This window comes from Lissotriton vulgaris, chromosome 8 (assembly GCF_964263255.1).
Source record: "Lissotriton vulgaris chromosome 8, aLisVul1.2, whole genome shotgun sequence".
Classification (NCBI taxonomy): Eukaryota; Metazoa; Chordata; class Amphibia; order Caudata; family Salamandridae; genus Lissotriton; species Lissotriton vulgaris.
In genome coordinates, this window is record NC_141696.1 from 1486874994 (window position 1) to 1486895159 (window position 20166).

At 47.1% G+C, this 20166-nt stretch overlaps 1 protein-coding gene across 17 annotated transcripts in view; it reads left to right on the forward strand.

The window, feature by feature from the left end:
* POU2F1 (POU class 2 homeobox 1) overlaps nt 1-20166 on the forward strand; it is a 693535-nt gene that overhangs the window by 495474 nt on the left and 177895 nt on the right. For all 17 annotated transcript variants that reach the window (XM_086935563.1, XM_086935552.1, XM_086935555.1 and 14 more), the window contains one exon: nt 16252-16393. In XM_086935563.1, the coding sequence (XP_086791689.1) occupies nt 16252-16393 (142 nt within the window). The remainder of the gene's footprint in view (nt 1-16251; nt 16394-20166) is intronic.

Below are 20166 nucleotides of genomic sequence, written 5' to 3' on the forward strand. Positions count from 1 at the left end.
TCTAGGCCAATTGTTTTGTATCAAAAGATATAATTGTTTTATTTTAGAACCAACAAGGTATCAAAATATACTTTCTCAGAATGAATTACTTTAGTTAAATACTTTTCAAAAAGGCAATAGACTTTGTGATCACAGAAGTTACAGCTGTTGCAATAGGCAACACAATTTCAAACAATGCAACATTGAGCTCAATGGGAATTTCTAGTTAAATGCGATTAGTTACTTTGTAGATTACTTTTCTAACCACAGGACTGGATCAGGAAGGTACAGTTGGTACACCTCCAGCGGCACGGGGGCATCCGGGTGCAGTGGTACTTAGGCCCAATGTTATCCAATGAGAGGCAGGGGGCCTTCGGTTGTTGGTTGCTGGCAAGCAGGCCACATGGCTGTGGAAGCTGGGCTCTTGGTCACTTGCTCAGGGCAAATGGGGAAGTAGATTAGGACAAAGGTTGCACTGCCAGGGGCACTCGGGCGGCTGGGTGCAGGGTGGTTTTGAGCCGTCGGGCACTCAATGTTATTCAATGGAGATCTTGGAAAGTGAACAAAGGCTGCAGGCGCGGAGATTCTTCAGGAGCGACCAACTCTTTGAGGGGTAATTTGGTATCTTGGAGGGAAGGTAGGCACCCCGGAGTTAGGCACAGGGGGCCGGAGGGTGCTGGGTGCAGGGGTTTCTTTTGACGTCAGGAAATCTTACCCTCTGCTGGTCACGGTTGGAGGGGTCCCTTGTTCTGAGACTGCAGACTGGGTCGTCCAGGAGGGTCCTTAGGCAGTGGATTCCAGGTCAGAAACGCCGGGGAGACGTCCTCAGGGTCTTTGTTCACTCAGGCACAGGCCAGGCTCTGCGGGTGCAGAGTGTCCTGGATTCACGGTTCCTGGCTGGCACCAGGGGTATTGTTGTTTGAGCAGAACCACTGCTCATGGGAGTCCCAGTCTCTAAGAGGTTAAAGGCATGCAGGTCCTCAGCTGTCTGTCCGCAGGAGACGCCAGGATTTAGCAGGAGCAGGTTCAAGGATCAACAGGCCTGTAGGGCTGGGGCCAAGTCAGTTGGTGTTGTCCTCTTGTTAGCAGCTGCACAGCAGGTCGTCTTCTTCTTGGTCTTCTTTCTTGTTTCGAATTCGGGATCTGAGGAAGGAAGGTTCAGTGTGCTCCTAAATACTACATTTAGGGGCGTTACAGGTAGGGGAAGGGCAGGGACCAATAGGTTCCTGTCCTGGGGTGAGTACACCCCCTATCCTGCTCCTCTCCTGTGGGAGGGGGACTGGAGCCTATCTCTGATTGGGCAGGGCTCCCCATCCTCAAGATGGCCGGAGCCCGGAGTTGTGCTTCACCTTGCCTTTCCCACCTGAGGGGTGGAGTTGGCACAGGCTGGCACACCCCCTTTCCTCACATAGGGTTTCCCGCCAGTCTTCCCGTCAGAGTGGGGGTCAGAACCGGTGGGGGCAGGTTGCTGAATGCAGCAAGTGGCCTGGAGAAGCCCACAAAGGCGGCATGCCTTTGAAGCTTCCCCTGCCCATCCTGGGGGAGGAGACCTAGCACCTCGCCCAGGATGTGCATTGTTGCAGGCCCAGGAGAGCGGGGGGCTCTTCACCCAGGGGTCCAGCAACATGTCTGCTGTGTGGCAGCCTAGGCAACCTCTCATACAAGACATAGGGTAGGTTTCAGAGGGCATCTCGTAAGATGCCCACTGTAGTGCATTTTACATTAAATCTCACACTGGCATCAGTGTGGGTTTAATGTGCTGAGAAGTTTGATATCAAACGTATCAGTCTTCACTGTAGCCATTATGGTGCTGTGGAGTTCGTAATGACAACCTCCCATCACCATATACTCTTAATGCCATCACTGCACTTACAGTGCCCAGGAATGGCCCTGGGTACTGTAGGGGCACAGGACCCATGCGCATGTGCCCACACCACTGGCATAGGGCACTCAGCTAGAAGGGTGACTGATGTATGCCAGGGCAGAGGGCTTGTGGGCATGGCACACCGTGTGCTTTGTTGACTCTTTGTTTAGTTCTGTACCAGGACATTCCGCCTGCAAGTAAGTCTGTCTGTCTGTCTGTCTGTCTGTCTGTCTGTCTGTCTGTCTGTCTGTCTCTGCCTGCCTGCCTGCCTGCCTGCCTGCCTTCCTGCCTTCCTACCTGCCTGCCTTCCTGCCTGCCTTCCTTCCTTCCTGCCTTCCTGCCTTGGCAAAATTAATAAGTACTGCAGCCCTTAGGGGTCTTCTCTGGTCACAATGCCCTTGGTACCCAGGGTACCATTTACCAGGGGCTGACATGTGGCCAGAGATGCTAATTGGGTTTTAGTTTCAGTACAGTTTTAGGAAAGGAACACAGGCCCCTGGGCACACCCAGTCAAAGCTCATCAGCAAAAAGTGGGGGTATACCATGCAAGAAAGATGACACTTTCTCACAGTGACCTAGCATTCGATTTTAAATATGCATTAAGATTTTTTTATTCCTTGGCCTAAAATTGGTCATCAGTCTGGCTTTTGTGTCCCTTCTACAGGGCTGATGGCAGTTGTTCCGTGCTCAAAGGGGCATGTCCCAGTGACCTATCTGTGTTGGGCAGACATGTATTCTTTTTCTATACCCTTAAACAGCCATGAAAGAGGGGTGGCCAGGTCTCCTCCGGGCACAAGCAGTCCCCACTCACAAACTGGTACTCTCATCCCAAACACCTTTAAGTATGAAGTGTTAAAGGGGAATAGCAGAAAATTGATAAGATAGTTGCTATACTTTTTTGGGAAATTGTATTGTACTAAATGATGAGTTTTGACTGAGAATTTGACACACATCTTACGTAGCACTGAGGGAACAAGGTAAACCATTTATTAACTATTTCTGTGATTAGAACCTCCATACTCACTCAAAAAAGAAACATGCCAGATTTTGTTCCTTCTGGAATATGTTGACATTTTGCAGTCAATATTAACATTAATTAAGAATGGGATATTGTTCACCAGGCAGATCATCACAGAGAAATGCAGTTAATGTGCCCTTACATAAGGGAGCATTCTATCAGCTATAAGTCTACCTTAGTCTTGGATCAGGTACCGTCTTTGGCATCTGTTGTATTGTATACAGGAGTGGCTGGGTAAATAACTCATTATGATAAATGTGCAGAGTGGATTTTAGAGAGGAATAGAAGTACTATTGCGAAAATCTTCGGCCATTATCACATTTCTCCTATTGGGCTAGACAAAGAAATTACCTTTCTATCTCTGTTTGTAGATGTAAGATCTGTCTAATACACGGGGTGAAATTGTGGGAAATGTTTACCAGTGAGGATATAAGTGTTCACTTTGTTATGGTTCTAGTACTGCTTACTGATAAAGATTGTCTCCTCATTGGCAGGCTAGTTGAAAGAACAGACTATTTAAGGATGTCCCCTGACGTTAGGTTGGACCGCTACTCCTTTCAGCTTGTTTCTTGTTTGCATTAATTCCTCTCTGATTTAGCTTAATCAGGCCGGCCCTGGTACTTTTCTTTGTAGATTTTGCAGTCTTTCAAATGTTAACACAAATATATTAGCAAACTTTCCTCAGTCGGGTAGGCTTTATAGAGAAGGTGCTTTATGCTAATGAGCTGAAGCAATCTGTTATCTGGATTAATTATTTTCCATCAAAACAAAAAAACAATTCAAACCGCACATTAGACTAGAGAGCTAAGTGTCTTTTGCTTGATTGGTCATGCCAGCTTATAAATCTTTTTAGTCTGCAGCGCAATCGACTAATACTTTTGGGATATTTACATTTGATTGTCAATCCCTTGATTTTGCTAGTTAAAGATTGCCAGGTAAGGTTGATAGCTGCCCTTTTTGTGAGGTGGTGAAATTTGGACTTGGTCTAAAACTGAGCCGTTACTAATGGCTGAAACAAACAGTTTTGAAAAACATTGTCCCGTGTACCATTGCTATCTTCTTCTTGGCTCCAACTCTGTTTCGGACTCTGTAGTATTGAAACATATGCTACCTCTAGGCCATTTTATGGGCAGATGAGCATGTAGTTTCCTTTTGTGCTTCGCTTAATTTCTTTTTTTTTCTAAAGATGAGTAGAAACCCATCTAACCCATCAAGCGAGTTTTGGAAGCATTTGGCTGCTTCTGTTTTTTTTTTTGCATTTCGTATACCATAAGGTGGCATCCACTTTTCTGCTGCAAAGCTAATACACTGTAGTGATGTTGTATCAAGATAAACTATCTGTTCTTAGTGAATCCTCCAAATGTACACACTGTATGTACTTGGAGTGGAGTGTTAAGTCACAATGCCCGATAGGCAGATCAAGATTACATATGTATAACTAGGTTGTGATAGCAAATGGAATATGTTTATTTCAAACACGGAGCCATTTCGACTCTTTTTGACACTGTGCCGCCTTAGCTCCCAGCCTTTTTGATTTGACCAGGAGCCTCCTCACCCTGAACTGCATTTTCCATGGTTTGGTGTGCATTGCCTTGTTGGCTTCTAACCAGGCTTTGTTGAAGCGTGCCATGTGGACTTATTGCAGGGTCTCTCTCAATTCCTTGCTGCACTGGTAAATGTAGGGGGGCGTAGAAATGATAGATGTCATGTAGTTTGAAGGTTGCAGAGGAGGCCAGATGGATTGATAGGTTTGCAGTAGACTCCTGTGCATCCATAATGTTTGTAGAGAGTTTTTGAGATGCCCTTTTCCCCACTGTAATTGCTTCAGCGTAAGTGAGTGATCTCGCGGGGCAGGTATCGCGAACAGGAATGTTCTGGACTTACACCTCCTGGAATCCCGGAGATGATTGGATTCTTTCTTTGTCACTGATTACGTGGTGCACTCAGCTTGTTTTTCTTTAATTCCTCAACGAGGTTGCTTGAAAACTGTGGTAGTGTGCAGAATTTTTTGAATATGGATGCACGCTGACACGAGGCGAATGTGGCCTCAGGGTCACTCTGGAGATTAATTTGTTTAATGCTTTCAATTTAGCGTCTATTCCTGAAATGTATGTTGCCATTGTATTTAGCAGATCAACCTGCAGCTCTAGCTTCAACAAGTGAAAGGTCATTGACACAGTGGTTGCCTGTAATGTATCCAAGGGTGAAACCATCACTCAGGGTAGCTGATCATCCCACCCACCCTTGAGTTAGTGCATTGTTACAAGCTACGGGGGCTTGCTGGTTTGTGGGTGGGTATTGTTTCCTTGGCAGGAAAGGCAGGGGGAGCATTGTGTTGTCCCGGAGGTTATGGTTTTGATTCTGTCGCTTGCACTTCGCTGAGAGTTTGGAGACGCAGACTTGATAGAGAGAGGGAGTGAACTGTGGCATCTTTTCTTCCTGGCTTTTGCCTTGTAGCGGGAAAAGGGTTTGCGGAGGGGTTGGCGCCGATGGTTCTTCAGCTTGTTGGGCCTGTGTAGTTGGTGAGCTGAACAAGGGCTGGAGGGATGGTTGGGGCAGAGAATTCAATAGGCTCGTGCCTTCGGAGAATAAACAGAACATTTATGCTGTGAATAAAAGCTACTTTCCCTTCCTCCTCGGGCCTTTCCTGTGCTGAATTGGTGGATGGCATTGCTTTTTGCTGACTCGCTGGCTAAGGTGTCTGCTTTTTTAAAAAGTCTAAAACCGTGTGAGGTTGCTCGTGGATTTGAATTTAGGGCTCCTTTAGTGTGATTTAGCCTGGCTTAAGGTATTTACCCTGGGCATACTTTGTCCTCCTCCTTGTTGTCCCTGGTGGAACAGATCTCTTCCCAAAGATGTTAGGGAGGCTCTGGTCACACAAGCCGCACTGATAACTAGATCAGCCTCCTCTGCTCATCTCTGGAGCACCATACCACCTCTGGGTAGGAGACCACAATGGCACCTTCCAGCATCACCCAGCCTGCCTTGCTTGCCTGCCCCCCTTTTCAGGAGGTGGACACTGTGAGACAATCTTCGTGTATGCATGGCTATCTTGTTGCAGTATCCTTTTAATCTGGTGGTAGGGGAGTCCCGGCCTGGAGCCTGATGATGCAGTGGTTTATTTCAATTTAGTCCTACAAGTTGCTCAATGCTCCCCCAGGTCCCCACCACCCTTTGCTGCGCCGCCGCTACCTCCACACCACCTTCTGCCCTGCCTCTGTTGTCCTCCTTGTCTGTCCCGGATTGTGTCTCCTTTATGCGCCTTAATGCTAAGTGCTCTCAGTACTTTCAACTTCGTCAGCAATGTTGGTATCTAGGTGCCAAAAAAATTCAAAAGGGTGGCAAGACAAAGCAGTCTGCTGCTGTTTTTTAGGCTGTTGCTTAGTACAGGTCCCCATTTCTGGGCAACTTGCCATGTTTATGAAGAGCTCTGTGGTGGGCTGTGAACAGGGGCCCAGATTTTACTTTGTTCCATAATTGCAGGTGCGGCAGGATCCATTAAGCCTCCTTTTTCATCCTGTAAGACGCAATCACAACGGAGTCCGTGAAGTCTTCTCCACACGGGCCTTTGTATGTCTCGCCGCCTGCTACTGTCCGACTCAGCCCGGCGGGCAGTGGAAGGCAGTGGGGGAACCACTCAATTCTGCTTTTAGGCGTGGCAGGAACTGCAGCTTGGTGCTCTGCTCGACACACTGAGCTCGGACGATACTGGGCCTTGTGACATTGGCCAACAGTGTTCCTGCAGCGTTCAGCAGCCAAGTCATGGGGATGAAAAGACAATGAAAGTTACCTCAAACAAGCTGAAGTTGTGTGCCCGTGATACAAAAAAGATGTTCAGAAGACTTACTTGTGGGCCTCAGTGCAGACACCTTTAATTTGAACAGCTTTGTAGAATCGTGAAATGTGATTTATCAGTGCAGTGTCCTTGCTTTGTATTAGATTCCATAGGTTTTAAAGCTTAAATTCTACATCTCTGTTAAAGACATCATCTCTTCTGAAGAGCTCCATTGATAATCATTAACACCGAATTATCCTGCCCCCATGTGGGATACTGGATCTCTTGTTTCATAAAGTTCATTATTGTATTTCGGCTTACTGCAGGAGGTCAGAATTTTCCAAGTTCTAAAAAAAATATTGCTGCCTGTAAACAGGCTGATCTTATTTCTTTTAATTTGCTTTAAAAAAAACTGAATACCTTTTAAAAATACTGGAATGTCACAAGAAAAATAAAGTGACGTTGCTAAAATCATTAGTATAACCTTTTTAAAGGAAATTAAGGGAAAAGTACAAGGACAGAGTTGCCACATAGTCTGCAGTTAAGCTTAAAATGGACACTGTGCCTTTAAGAGGCAACAGGGATCTCTAGTGCCTGATCATGCCCTGTAGGTGGCTATTTTCTCTGTGGTTTTTTTCTGTCCTGCTGGCAATCTTAGAGCATTGATCCCGACCTTTTGTGGGTTTTTTTTTATGTCAAAGACCCTTCTGATCTTCAAAAAATACTACTTTGTCTTTTGACCTGTAGAGTGTTTTTCTGTAATTTTGTGACCAGGGATGTAAGTTTTTCATTGTAGTATTGCCATCAACGTTGAAAAGTGTCCCGTCTGTAGGAGAAAAGGCAAAAACATCTCAGTAATTTTTGCATACTTTACATTCCAAATTTTCGGATTCCAGAGACGTGCAGGAACTTTTTCAGGCAAATCCCGATGGACAGGGCGATGATTTTCCTTTGTGAAGAGGAGGGGGAGAAATTCAGACAGCAAGGCTCACTTGTTGGAAGAACTGGGAGGTCGCAAGATCTAGTAAAGAGTTAGGCCTCTACCAATACTGTAAACCCACACTATCACGACTCCTCCAAGAGGAGAGCCAAAAAGAAACACCATCATGGCATAGCATGATGTTCCCGACTAAGGACCCAGACTTCAAGACAAGGTTTTGCACCAACTTGTGAGCTGTCAAGAGCTGTGACGACATAGAGGTAAAAAAGTTTGATGTTGAGAGACAATCGATCAATGTCTAGGCACATGGAATCATCCTGCTCCTTAAAGATGTCCGAAGAATAGCTGTGGCACATGGCAAGCTAATTGCCAACAACTGTGAGAATAATCCTAGTTGAGGATATCACGTTCCAGGAGATTCTTGAGGCGAACAAACAGAATGTTCCTCAGCCGGCACCTACATCAATAACTTAAGTGATTATTGAAACTTTTCACCAAAGATCTGCTTTGAGGCCTTCACTCCTGCTGGCCTGGTCTTCTGGAACAGGTTCTGCAGTTGTTGTTTCACACCAACAACTGCGAAAGCAGACTTCAACAGAAACTTTGATGACAAAACCCTCATTCTCTTCATATGGACCCTAATCTGGATTCGTTTGTGGTGTCAGCGGAAAAGAAATCTTGCACCACTCCTCATCCCTCCACATGTTCTAACAGACCAGGAGAGCTGAAAACTCTGTTCCGTAGGGAGGAAGATATGAGGCATGTTTGAAACGATTATTCAAACTAAAGTGCCTTTCCTCTTTTTGGTCGATATGGCCTTTGTGGGTCTTTCTCCAGCAGTTCACCTATGACTTACTAAGGAATCTTAGAAGGATTTCTTGGAAATTTGAAATAAGGAACTTATGGTATTCAATTGCGTCATCAATGCAGCTACAGACTCATGTGTAATGGGTATTGTCATAGTCCGAATCTACAGCATTCATCTTCATTGAGATTTACCGGTCTGAAACCAGAGATGCAACAACGTATTCTAAACATTGCTTTTTCAGACACTACACTATTTGTCAGTCATGCTGACAATCATAAAATGGCCCCATGCAATCAGCGATGGTCACCTTAAAAAGTATAGATTTGTGAAACCGGAACCAGCAGGAAATACACACATATGGACTTTACGATCATTGATACTTCCCACAGAGGTTCCAAACCCTGGAGTATCCTGAAGTCCAACAAATGCCTTTTCACTAGCTGAGACACCATCCCAAAGGTAAAGGGATCTACCAGTTAGCAACGGTAGTAAAAAATCCCCCTACAGGCACAAAGCAGTGACTCACCACTTCCTCCTCTTCTGTTACCCTCTCTAGTCGTGGGAAGCATTTAGAATTTCCTGGAATAGTGGTTTTCAATCAAAAACGCTGATTGGGTGCCGAATATTGTTTGGAATGGCTACTCCCTTTGATTCAACTATCTTCGTCCAGCAATGCCATCAAAGGTGGTGTGGTGCAACAACTAGGGATGCTTCAGGAAGAAGTAATCATTCTGCTGTGGAACAGACTGTATAGACAGTTCCCTCTCCCCAAAAGGTCTTGAAATATATTTCTGCTTCTTTCCGGCGAAAAAGGAATGGCCAATGAAGTAATTGAGACCCGTACTAGACCTAAAACTGCCTAACAAATGGATATGGAATGAAAAGCTTAGGAGGCAAGGATTACATTAATTATACCCACAGCTACATCAGGGACATTGACTATGCTCCGTTGATCTTCAAGAATGCGTACTTTCACATGCCTATAGCCAATAAACATTGCAACGTACAGGAATGTATGGTTGGCATCAACCATTATCAATACAGGCCCTTCCATTCGGCTTGAAATCTTTGCCAGGAACAGTGCAAGTCAGTTGCAGTACATCTCAGGAAAAAGATCCCAGTCTATCTCTATCTAGACAACTGGATGATCAAGGCGTCAAGTCAGCAAACTTGTCAACATTTCCAAACAGCAGTCTCAGCTCTCAGACACTTAGGAATGTATGTCAGTCCTGAGAAATCAACATCATGTCCAGTCTCTGCACTATTGGGGGGTGGTTCTGGATACTTTAAAAGCAAATGTTTGTTGTGCGGAGGAGAGGCTGTTATCTATCCATTTGAAGTGTTTCAATCTGCTGAAAGCAGGTTGTCTGAGAGCAAGACAGAGACAGAGGAATGCCCTATGGATCAACTAGTCCGGCAAATATCTAACGCCTTTCCTTCGATTCATCAGATTCCAGTGGTCCTCATCAATCTTCCCTTCTTGAGCCAGTATTATCCGAATTCCACCAGAATGGCCCTATCAGTGGTAGTTCAAGGACCTCTTCACCGGTCATAATAGCTAGGCAGACCGGTTCGTCTCCACAAATCTGGCGGACTAATTCTATATCCCAGTCTGCAGTGCTTGAATTTCTTGGCTGTGCTCCTGAGCTCATTCAGTATGAATACATGAATATTGAACAGTATTGCATGAACATTTTAATAGGAATTAAAAGGATACCTGCGACCGCTTCCTACTCTTTCCTATGGAAGAAATTCTGCATGTGGTGTTCTGGATAAGATATCTGTTGAATTTGGCTAATTTTATCCTCCATTCAAGTCCATCTCACTACTATCACTCCCTACAGAAAATGTCCTTCACACGTCCTTTATTTTTAAAATCACTGTGCATAAGGACATTGTGGAGGGCATTAAAGTAGTTTCCCCCGATAGAGACTTTCTCTATTGGATTCGGATATTGTCTAATCCCATACAGCAGGTCCCTTGATTTAACCTAATTATAAAGCTTCCTTACAACATATTAATTAGAAGGCTGCTTTCTTTGTGGCTGTAACGCCTGCAGGCATGGTCAGAGAGTTACAAGCTTTATGTTCTCATGAACATTACACTTTGTTCCCATGAGAAGACACTCAATATCTTTGCCGTTGTGAATCAGACAGTTACCTTTCCAGCATTTTCCCCCTTTTCTCCAGCAGAAAAATCTCTACCCATCCTCAATATCTGATAGAGACTACTGCCGCAGATTCCTTCACATAGAATTATCCCCAGGCGTGAGACTGGATCCGGAAACTTTTTTGCCACAGCATCCCTGCGCGCGTGGGGCGACATCACGCAACTCCACCCCGGCGCGCCTACATCAGTTTTTTCCTTTTCTTCGTGCAATGCGGATCCGGTCCTTGCTATGGGCCTGTTTAGGTCCCTTTTTTCTTACATTTCTTTTTGGTGGAACAGTGTGCAAATGCTTTCGGGCTTCAAAACCTGCACGTTTTGTGGGCATCCTATGTTGGCGACAGACCCTCACCTCAATTGTATGTGGTGTTTGGGGGAGGATCACAGCACCACTGATGGTGCGGCGTGCCAACAGTTGAAGCCGAAGTCGCGGCGGGAGCGCCGGATGAAACGTCTCCTGGCGCGTCTCTCCAGGTTGGCGTCTTCCCCTCGGTCTGCTTTGGCGGACGGCTTCAGATACGGCCGTGGTCGTCGTCCTCGCCCTTCTCCGATGTCACGTGAGCGTCGCTCCCCAGTGGGTAAGTGCCGCAATTTGTTCCTGGTGGCTGGTTTCCGGCCTGCCGGGGTCGTGGACTCTCCGTGGGTGATGCGACCCACGTGTCGTCCTATCCACCGTTTCCCGGTGTTGGGGTGTCGAGAGTCCAGATGGAGACATACGCAGCAGCTTTGCAGACCTTGCTGGCGTCTCTTCCTCCTTCCCTTCCTGGGGCATTGGCAGATCCCTTGCCTTGCAAGGGCCCTCTGCGGCTCCGGCCCCGGCACCTACTGGTTCGGATCCAGGCTTGAAGGATGTGGTGCTGTTGGGGTGCGGCTCCTCCGGGGCACCTCCTTCAGGCCACAGCGTTTCTGCCTTGCCGCAAACTCCAGCAGGAGTCCTTGTGGTGTTGTGAGAGGCCACTGGGGCTCGGGTCGCATCCCCGATCCCCTCTCGGCCCTGTCTAAGGCAGAGGTGACGCCGCTACGGCGCCGGCAGCAGCTGGTCCATGCGGAGCCACAGGGGTCGTCGGACCCTCCTCGTCCCGCTCCGGGTCGTGACCGAGTGGGGACCCCTCGTCCCTCTCCGGGCCCCACTCGTCCCTTCCCACAGGCGGCTGCCTCGTAGGAGGGGAGTTGGAGGCTGACTCGTCTCTGGCACCGCCACATGGGTTGCTGGGCGATTTCCGCCTCATTCTTGGCCGCGGCTGGCGGAGGGCTTCGTGTCATTCCCCTGGCCCGTCTCGTTCCCCCACGCAGGTGTCTGCCTCGGCAGGGGTCGGCATTGTTCGGGTGCTTTCCGGGGCTGGTTCGGCTCTAGCTCCACTCCGGTCTCCGGTGCGGGATGACTTGGAGGAACCTTGTCCGGTGACGCCCTATGGTGCCGACGTCCTACCTCAAGCGGCGGACTCTACGGCTCCGCGCAGGGGTGTGTGGGGATTCGTCTTTGGACGCTCTCTCCTTGAAAAACCCTCCCAGGCGGAAGGTTTAAATATGATTAAAATTTTCTGTAGAAAGTATACATTTGATTTCCATAGTAAAAAAGAAATGAGGCAGGCTGTACATTGGTGTCGTCCTCTCCAGAGACTGGCCACCATGTGGTGTCTTTTTTACCGGCGGCGAGGCCGGCTCCCCGCCCTTCCTGAGGCAGAGGTGTTCGTCAGAAGAGCGGCAGGTCCCTTTCTTCGGCTCCCTCTGACTTCCAGGTCTGGCCCTTGCCCGTCCTGCTTGGCCTCTGGGATGGCCACCTTAGTTTGCAGCCGTCGCCCACGAAGGAGCTGCTTTCTCCGCCGGGGTTTCCACGGCTGTGGGCATCCTGCACATGTGTGACCCGGTGGCTCACTTTCCGACGGACCATCTCTTGGAGGGCCTCCACCAGGGCTCTTGTGGGAGGGAAATCATACTTCCCTTTGAAGGTTCGCTCCTTTCTTCCTTGACGGGGGCTTGGGGGTGTCCTGCCTCCGGGGGAACCGGTGCCTCAACATCTTCTGCACAGGCACCTCCCCCGTGACCCTGCGTGTCTTTCCCTTCACCCCTAGGCCGCCAGCCCCCTTTTGCAGACTGCTTTTCCCTCCCTGCCGCCACTGTTGACTCCGCCATGCCGGAAGGCCCACTGGCTGGACTCTTTGGGGCGCAACATGTTCGCCTCGACCAGCGATGACCTACGGGCCCTTAACACCTTGTGTGTTCTGGCTAGGGCCTCCTCCTGTTTGTGGGACTCAGCTAAGTCTCTGGGATGCGCAGCGTCCCATGAGACTGGTCAGGTGGACTTAAGGCATCATGCGTTGGATGGCCGGGAGCTTGCAGCGGGTATTCGCCGCTTGTTCTGGACATCCTAGAGGTGCTGGGCCAGGCCATGGCTTCCTCAGCCACTCTCCGTCGCCATGCTTGGCTTCGGGACGGAGTATTCCCTGAGAATATTCAGGAGCGACTCATCAACCTTACGTTTGATGGCCGCCTGTTGTTCCATGCCCCGGCCGACTCCGCCATCCAAAGACTTTTGGCGGTGCTCCGTCCTCCTCTTCCTTATCCTCCTCCTCAGTCCCCTCCTCAGTGACTCCTGAGTTGGGCTGATTCTGGGCCTTCTTAGGCCGGTTAATCTGGCTGTGCAGTGTGTTTTCTGGCTATTTGCGTCCTTCCTTGGGACTTTGGCATTGTTGTCTGCTGGACGGCCCTTTTGTTGATTGTGTGTGTGTGTTCTGCCGGAGTTGTTGCATAGACTTGGCCCTGAGATTTAGGCCTTCTGCTTTGCTTGGGCTGCTTGTCAAGCCTTTCGCTGGGCTATTTTTTCCCCTGTGACTCTTTTGTTTTTCCTCTGCTGCGGATCTTCTTCCAAAGAGGGTTCCCATATTTTGGGACTTAACGTACCCTATGTGGGGTAGTGATAGCTGTTATATGGCTTGCGCCTGGGCTAGGTGGTTCTGGTCGCCTTCGGGTGCCTGTTCTCCTTGGCTTTTATGTAGGTTGCTTTTGCTTCTTGAGGTCGTGTGCGCGGCCACTCGTGGTGTGCCCGGGCATCTCCTCCTCTCTCTGCTCCTGTCCTGGGGTCTGGGATGATCCTGTGTTCTCCCTTGCCAGGCACTGCCTACTCTGCCATCCTGGGGCTTTCTGGCGGCTTTTGACTGCCAGCGCTGTTCTGGCTGGCAGGTTGCTCTCCATCTGGAGTGGGTTTGCCTTCTTTTCCCTTGCTTCCTTGGGTCCTCTAGGCTCCTTCTTCCTCTCTTCCTATCTTGGCATTGGGCGGAAGATATTTTGCCTTGTGGGGTAGTGGCGTTCTTCGGCCTCTGACCTTGCCCCCTCTGCTGTGAGTGTACGGGCCTCTTCAGCCTTCTTCTCCCTCCTTCATCCTCTTGGGGTCGGTAGGGTTCTGCTTGTGGGGGTTCCCATTGCCTGGCTGGGACGAGGTTCTACCTGGTCCACAGATTTGGTACCCTGTGGGGCACTCTGTTCTGTATTGGCTGGTGGGGTCCTTTCGCAGACCCTCCTTCCCAGGGGGTACTGCTAGGGTATCTATTCTACATTAAGGAATCTGCGGCTAGTAGTCTCTATCAGATGTAGAACTACTTACCTTTGGTAACAATGACTCTGGTAGAGACGATTCTAGCTGCAGACTCCTTCACGGCCCGCCCTTCCTCCCCTATTCTGCGAATACCCTTGGGTTGGTCTTCTGTACTCGACTCCCGGTGGGGGGCTGTGCCTTCATTGTTCTTGACAGGTGGCTCCGTCTGGGGGCGGTTCATTCCTCCTTTGGTTCTTAGGAGGATCTTTGCTGCTCTGGCTACTCCAGGTTTTGGGGGGGATTGCTTTCTATCCCTGTCCTCCCCTCCCTTCCCTTCCATCCATTGCTATCCTCTGAATAAGGGTCATCTGGCCACGTCTTGCCCTGGTCCCTTGTGGGTGGTTGCCCTCTATGTTTGGGTGGCTTGGAGGTTTGTTGTCCCTATCTGTCTTGTGACTGGTCCCCCTCCTTGCTCAGGATGGGGGTCGTAGGGTGTGCCATGACTTTTACGCATGTTCCTTGCCTCTGGGGCACAGGGGTGGGAGGCTGTCTATGTGCTGGCAGTGTGGCTGCGGTGTTGACACTACTCTCGGTGGAGTTGTTAGTCACAGTTTCTTCCCAATTTTTCTGCTCTTCGCACTCTGTTCCCATGCTTCCACAGTTTTTTATCCGGTGGTTCCGCATTGTGGTGCGGAAAAGTTCTCAGAAGAAAACTGACATAGGCGTGCCGGGGCGAGTCTTATGTGACCTCGCTGACGTCACGTACGCGGACGACGCCTGGGTGGAGTCACGTGATGTCGCCATGCCCCTGGCACGCAGGGATGCTGTGGCAAAAAAGTTTCCGGATCCAGTCTCACGCCTGGGGATAATTCTGGGAATATGCGGCTAGAAACGTCTCTACCAGATACATTGTTACTGAAGGTAAGTAACTCGTAGGTTAGGCGAGTACTCGTACTATCAGAAAGGCTAAAGATATTATAAAATTCAGAAGCTGTTTGTAAATTTGTCCCTTTACACTCAGGCTGTCAACATCTGAATGAATGGTTTCTTGAGTTCTTTCATGCTGCCAGAAGGCAATTAGAGCTTTGCCTGGCAATCCAAAATCCCATTTCACCAGAGGTAAAGCAGTCATGGCTGTGTTGCTCAGGAACATACACCCACATTGAGATTTACAAGGCAGCTATCTGGACGTCTGTTTGCAAATTTAAGACACTGCTGCCCTGACTCAGATTCCAGGACGGCATTCCCAAGTGATGCGAGCCTCCTTGAAAAACCCTCCCCGGCGGAAGGGTTAAATATGATTAACATTTTCTGTAGAAAGTATACATTTGATTTCCATAGTAAAAAAGAAATGAGGTAACTGCCACATACTGGCCATGATGAAATGCTGGAGATCCCTAAAGACACGTTGTCTGTCTCCTGCCTAGCATTGGTGCAGTCTATCTGCATACATTGTTCTGATTCATTACCCTTTCTTTCCTTTAAAAATGTTTTTGAAAGGGATTTTACCAATGTCATTCAATTTTCCTGGTGGCATTTCTGTATTTTAAAGTTATTGTTTTCTTTTTAAAACAAAATAATGGAATTGGACCAAAAATCTGTTTATAGAATGCAAAACATTTTTTTAAAAAAATTTTGAATATTCTGACCATCACAAAGTAAGACGAAGAAGAAATACAAAAATTAACGTTTTTTAAGAAATGCTCTGGTGTCTTGCCTTTGGGTGGGACTATTCAGTGTTTAAGATAACCAGTGGAGATTAATTTGAAAAACGTCCTTATTCTGTATTTGTGGCGTTCAGGGCAAGTTTGGAAACGCTTGGGCATGAGAGGTATCCTTCTAGAAACTCAACACCAAGAAATTTAAAAATTGAAACTGTCAGCGCTCAAATTAAATGCTGCACTTATATTCACATAAACTTGATTATCGCAAAACTCGACATATAAACTAAGTGAGCTTCATCTTAATCACACATAGTTAGCATTTTACTCTTCTTAAATATTGCATTTTTGATTGACTTGCACAGGTAATTCCAGCGGGGGGATACCCAGAATAGAAAATACATAATATTCACAACAATAGAATCTGACTTTACTTTGATGAAAATGTTTAACTGTATCCTTTTTCTGCTTTATCTCACTCTCTTTCAAATTCTTTAATTTATCACAGGGCGATGTTGGGCTTGCGATGGGCAAACTGTATGGAAATGACTTTAGTCAAACCACCATCTCTCGCTTCGAAGCCTTGAACCTCAGCTTTAAGAACATGTGCAAGTTAAAGCCGCTTCTGGAAAAGTGGCTTAATGATGCAGGTGAGTATGTTTATCCAAATAAAGAACATGCACATGTATTAGCAGATTCTAAATGGTTTCTTTGTCCTAACAGGTACGATTTCCTGCATATCACCTTCGATTTTCCTTTCATGTCTTTTTATAATAATTTGTTAATTATTTTTTATCCATTTTACGGAGTTTGTAAAGCACCTTTTACTGTTTTGAAGCTAAAGGTAGTTAGGGTAGGATTAGCGGCAATTGGACACCTCATTAGTCACTGCAAGAGCAGAAGAGTGGTATTTTTTTGCTCTTTTCAACTTTGTGTAGTTTTGTTCCAGTGAGAGGAAATGAAATTGAAGGGCATTGTAAACAGTTTTGCCTTTGTTGTGGACTGCCTGGCCCCCAACTTGTGGGAACAGCAAATTCTGTGAAGCAGGCTTAGGGTGTTTCTGTTCTGCTATTAGGGGAGAAACACTAGATTTACTGGTGCCAGGCCACTGAAGGTGCGTTCTTGCTGCCCGATTGGAACCGATTGTAACTGCTCTAGGGGCTCCCTTCCTACAGTTTTGTGACCTAAGCATTGTAGGTCAGAGTTCAGTCACATTGTGATGTTTTGGATCCTCTTGAGGTTTTGCAAGTAGGTCATCTTGTATGTTGAGCCAATGCAATATCCATGCATTCGCTAAGGTCTTTCCATAAACGTTGTGGAAGGTGTGACTGGAAGAAACAGTGCAAGTTCTAAATGCAGCATCGTTGGGATGTTGTTTAAAGGCGCAGGCTGCATTAAAGATGCACCTTTCTTGTAAAAAGTCTGAAATGTGGGTCAAAGGAAGTTTGAAACAAAATTGAAGGGACAAATGATCCACAATGTTTTGGGTCAAGATTGTCTTCGCAATTAATATCCATCCAGTTCAACAGAATCACAACTTAGATTTCTATGAGGAAATTGTAATTTAATGCAAATTAGTTTGTCAAATTCATATATCTTGTAGCCATCTATGAATTTGAAAAATTAAACCAATGGTGGTTGGGACTGGAATGACTGTCACCTTATGAATTTGTAATGGCTAGAAAGATTTGAAACACTGTACGGCGACTACATCAGATCTTGGCAACTGTTAATGACAGTGTGGTTGTACTGCAAACAGGTTGATCAGGATTAACACACTCCCCTGGCCTTTTCATTACAGCTGTTCTTTTTTTATGTTGATAGCAGTTTCATTGCCTTTATGATATTGGATTCCATTACAGTATTCTTCCAGGAATAGCAGGTTCAAGAACTCTAAGGAAGCAAAGTTTACCAGAAATGATGGCCAAGTCTGGTCTAAGCTGGCTTTCTTTTGGATTGGAGTGACCTTTGAAATATTTGTACTTTTGTGAGACCTACTAACACAGTTAGCTTTGGCAAGGCTGGTGATAATATGTACAAGTACCTGACAGAAGAGAGTGGGCCCCTCACACCCAGGTAACAGGGCACTACAAATCAGCAGAATGAAAAACTCCCCTTGGAGCCACTATATCACCCAATGTGGTGCAATCCACCATTCATTCAGTTCACCAACCCACAGGCAGTCAAAGCTTCCCACATCCATTTGGGGTTTGGCTGTATTAACACATACCACCAGGAAAGAAATTTACATAGGGCTTTAATAATTGAAAACTATATGAAAGTAGTCCAACTTTTTGTATCGTATGTTTTCATGGTATATATTGAAAACATTCTTTCATATATCAATTAAAAAACAGTATCGCAATAAAAAAAGCTGTAAAAAGACAGTCCCTCTTCCAGCCACCCCTCCCACAAAGGCCGGCGCAACAAACCACACTTCGGACAAACACAGTATAATGCAAGGAAAGAAAATTAAGGCAAATAGGAGCTCCCTAAAAACAGTGTCTCCAAGGGGAGTTTTTTATTCTACTGACTACATGTACAATGACAAGCCAGAAGTCAGTACAAGTCATTAACCTTGCAGTTATCCAGTATTGGGGTATCTTTCATAGATTCACATGCCTGAATCATTCCCCGTCGTCGAGGCGGGAGTCCCACGGTAAAATAAAAAAGCAGTGCCAAAAGCACTTTGTAGTAGTAGTAGGCCCTAGAAAAGGCCTGAGGCCTATATTATAGTAGCCTATCTACATCATTATGCTAAAAAGACCAAAGTCTTTTCCCCAACCAATCAGCTTACAGCACCCTCTAGAACCTTCCCTGCAGAGCCAGCTCTCCTCAGATTTTCACCGCACGTCGTGGGTGAAGGGAGTCTCCCTGAGCTCTGCTCAGTTTTTTCTTCAGTTTTACTTCTTTTTGGAGTTCAAGATCATACTTCATTTCTCTGACCCTGTTAAGGCAGTAATATGACAGAATGGCAGTAAACAAGGTGATAGACTATATTTTATGTCTAACCTTTTCCTCAATAACTCTCACGTTCTGAGAGATGAGGCTATTATAGGTCAGAGACTTCAACCTGCCACTTCTGATGAGGATGATGAGAGGTCAAAGGGAGAAGTCGCGCCAGGAGCCTACTGAGGGCGCGCATAAAAGCCATAAGATTCGCCTAGAGTCTTTGTAGGCACTTCTCGCAGAGGATTCAACTCCCTTTTCTTCCCTGACACTGCATCAGGGAAGTCCACTTGACCTGACATTAGGAGTATATAACGTAACTCCATGTCTACTATTACTGCCTTACCTTTATAATCCTCATCTATTATGATCGTCGACGACTGCCTTATCTTCGATGGTCGTCTACGATGACCTCTTCTACGAGATGGCCTCATCTACGATGGTCGTCGATGACCGCCTCATCTACGGTGATTGTCGACGACGGCCTCGTCTACGACGGTCGTCGACGACGGCCTCGTCTACGATGGTCGTCGACGACGGGCCTCGTCTATGACGGTCGTCGACGACGGGCCTCGTCTATGACGGTCGTCGACGACGGACCTCATCTACGACGGTCGTCGACAATGGGCCTCGTCTACGACGGTCGTCGACGATGGGCCTCGTCTACGACGGTCGTCGTCTACGGGGGTCGTCGACGACGGGCCTCGTCTACGACGGTCGTCGACGATGACAAAATTCGTCTACGATGGACGGTCGTTGACGACGGCCTCATCTAAGGTTATCGTCTATGCCTGATCTTTGATAGTGTCATCTACAATGACAATGCCTAGCTACGACGGTCGTCTATGACTGCCTTATCAAGGTAGCCTCATATACATATGACCTCATTTGTGAATGGCCTATACTACACATGGCACCATCTATGAATAGTATCTATGGCTGGCCATCATTCTATTGCCTCATCTATGAGTGCCTCATCTACGGATGATCTCACTTATGTTAACCTCATCTATGATGGTATTGCTATGACTGTCTTCTATGACAGCATCATTCTCTAGCAATGGCCTAGTCTAACAATGGCCTAGTCTGCCAATGGCCTAGTCTACCAATGGCCTAGTCTACCAATGGCCTAGTCTACCAATGGCCTAGTCTACCAATGGCCTAGTCTACCAATGGCCTAGTCTACCAATGGCCTAGTCTACCAATGGCCTCGTCTACCAATGGCCTCGTTTACCAAACGGCCTAGTCTACCAATGGCCTAGTCTACCAATGGCCTCGTCTACCAATGGCCTCGTTTACCAATGGCCTCGTTTACCAATGGCCTCGTTTACCAATGGCCTCGTTTACCAATGGCCTAGTCTACCAATGGCTTCGTCTATCAATGGCCTAGTCTACCAATGTCTTCGTCTATCAATGGCCTTGTCTTTCAATGGCCTCGTCTACCAATGGCCTCATCTGCCAATGGCCTGATCTA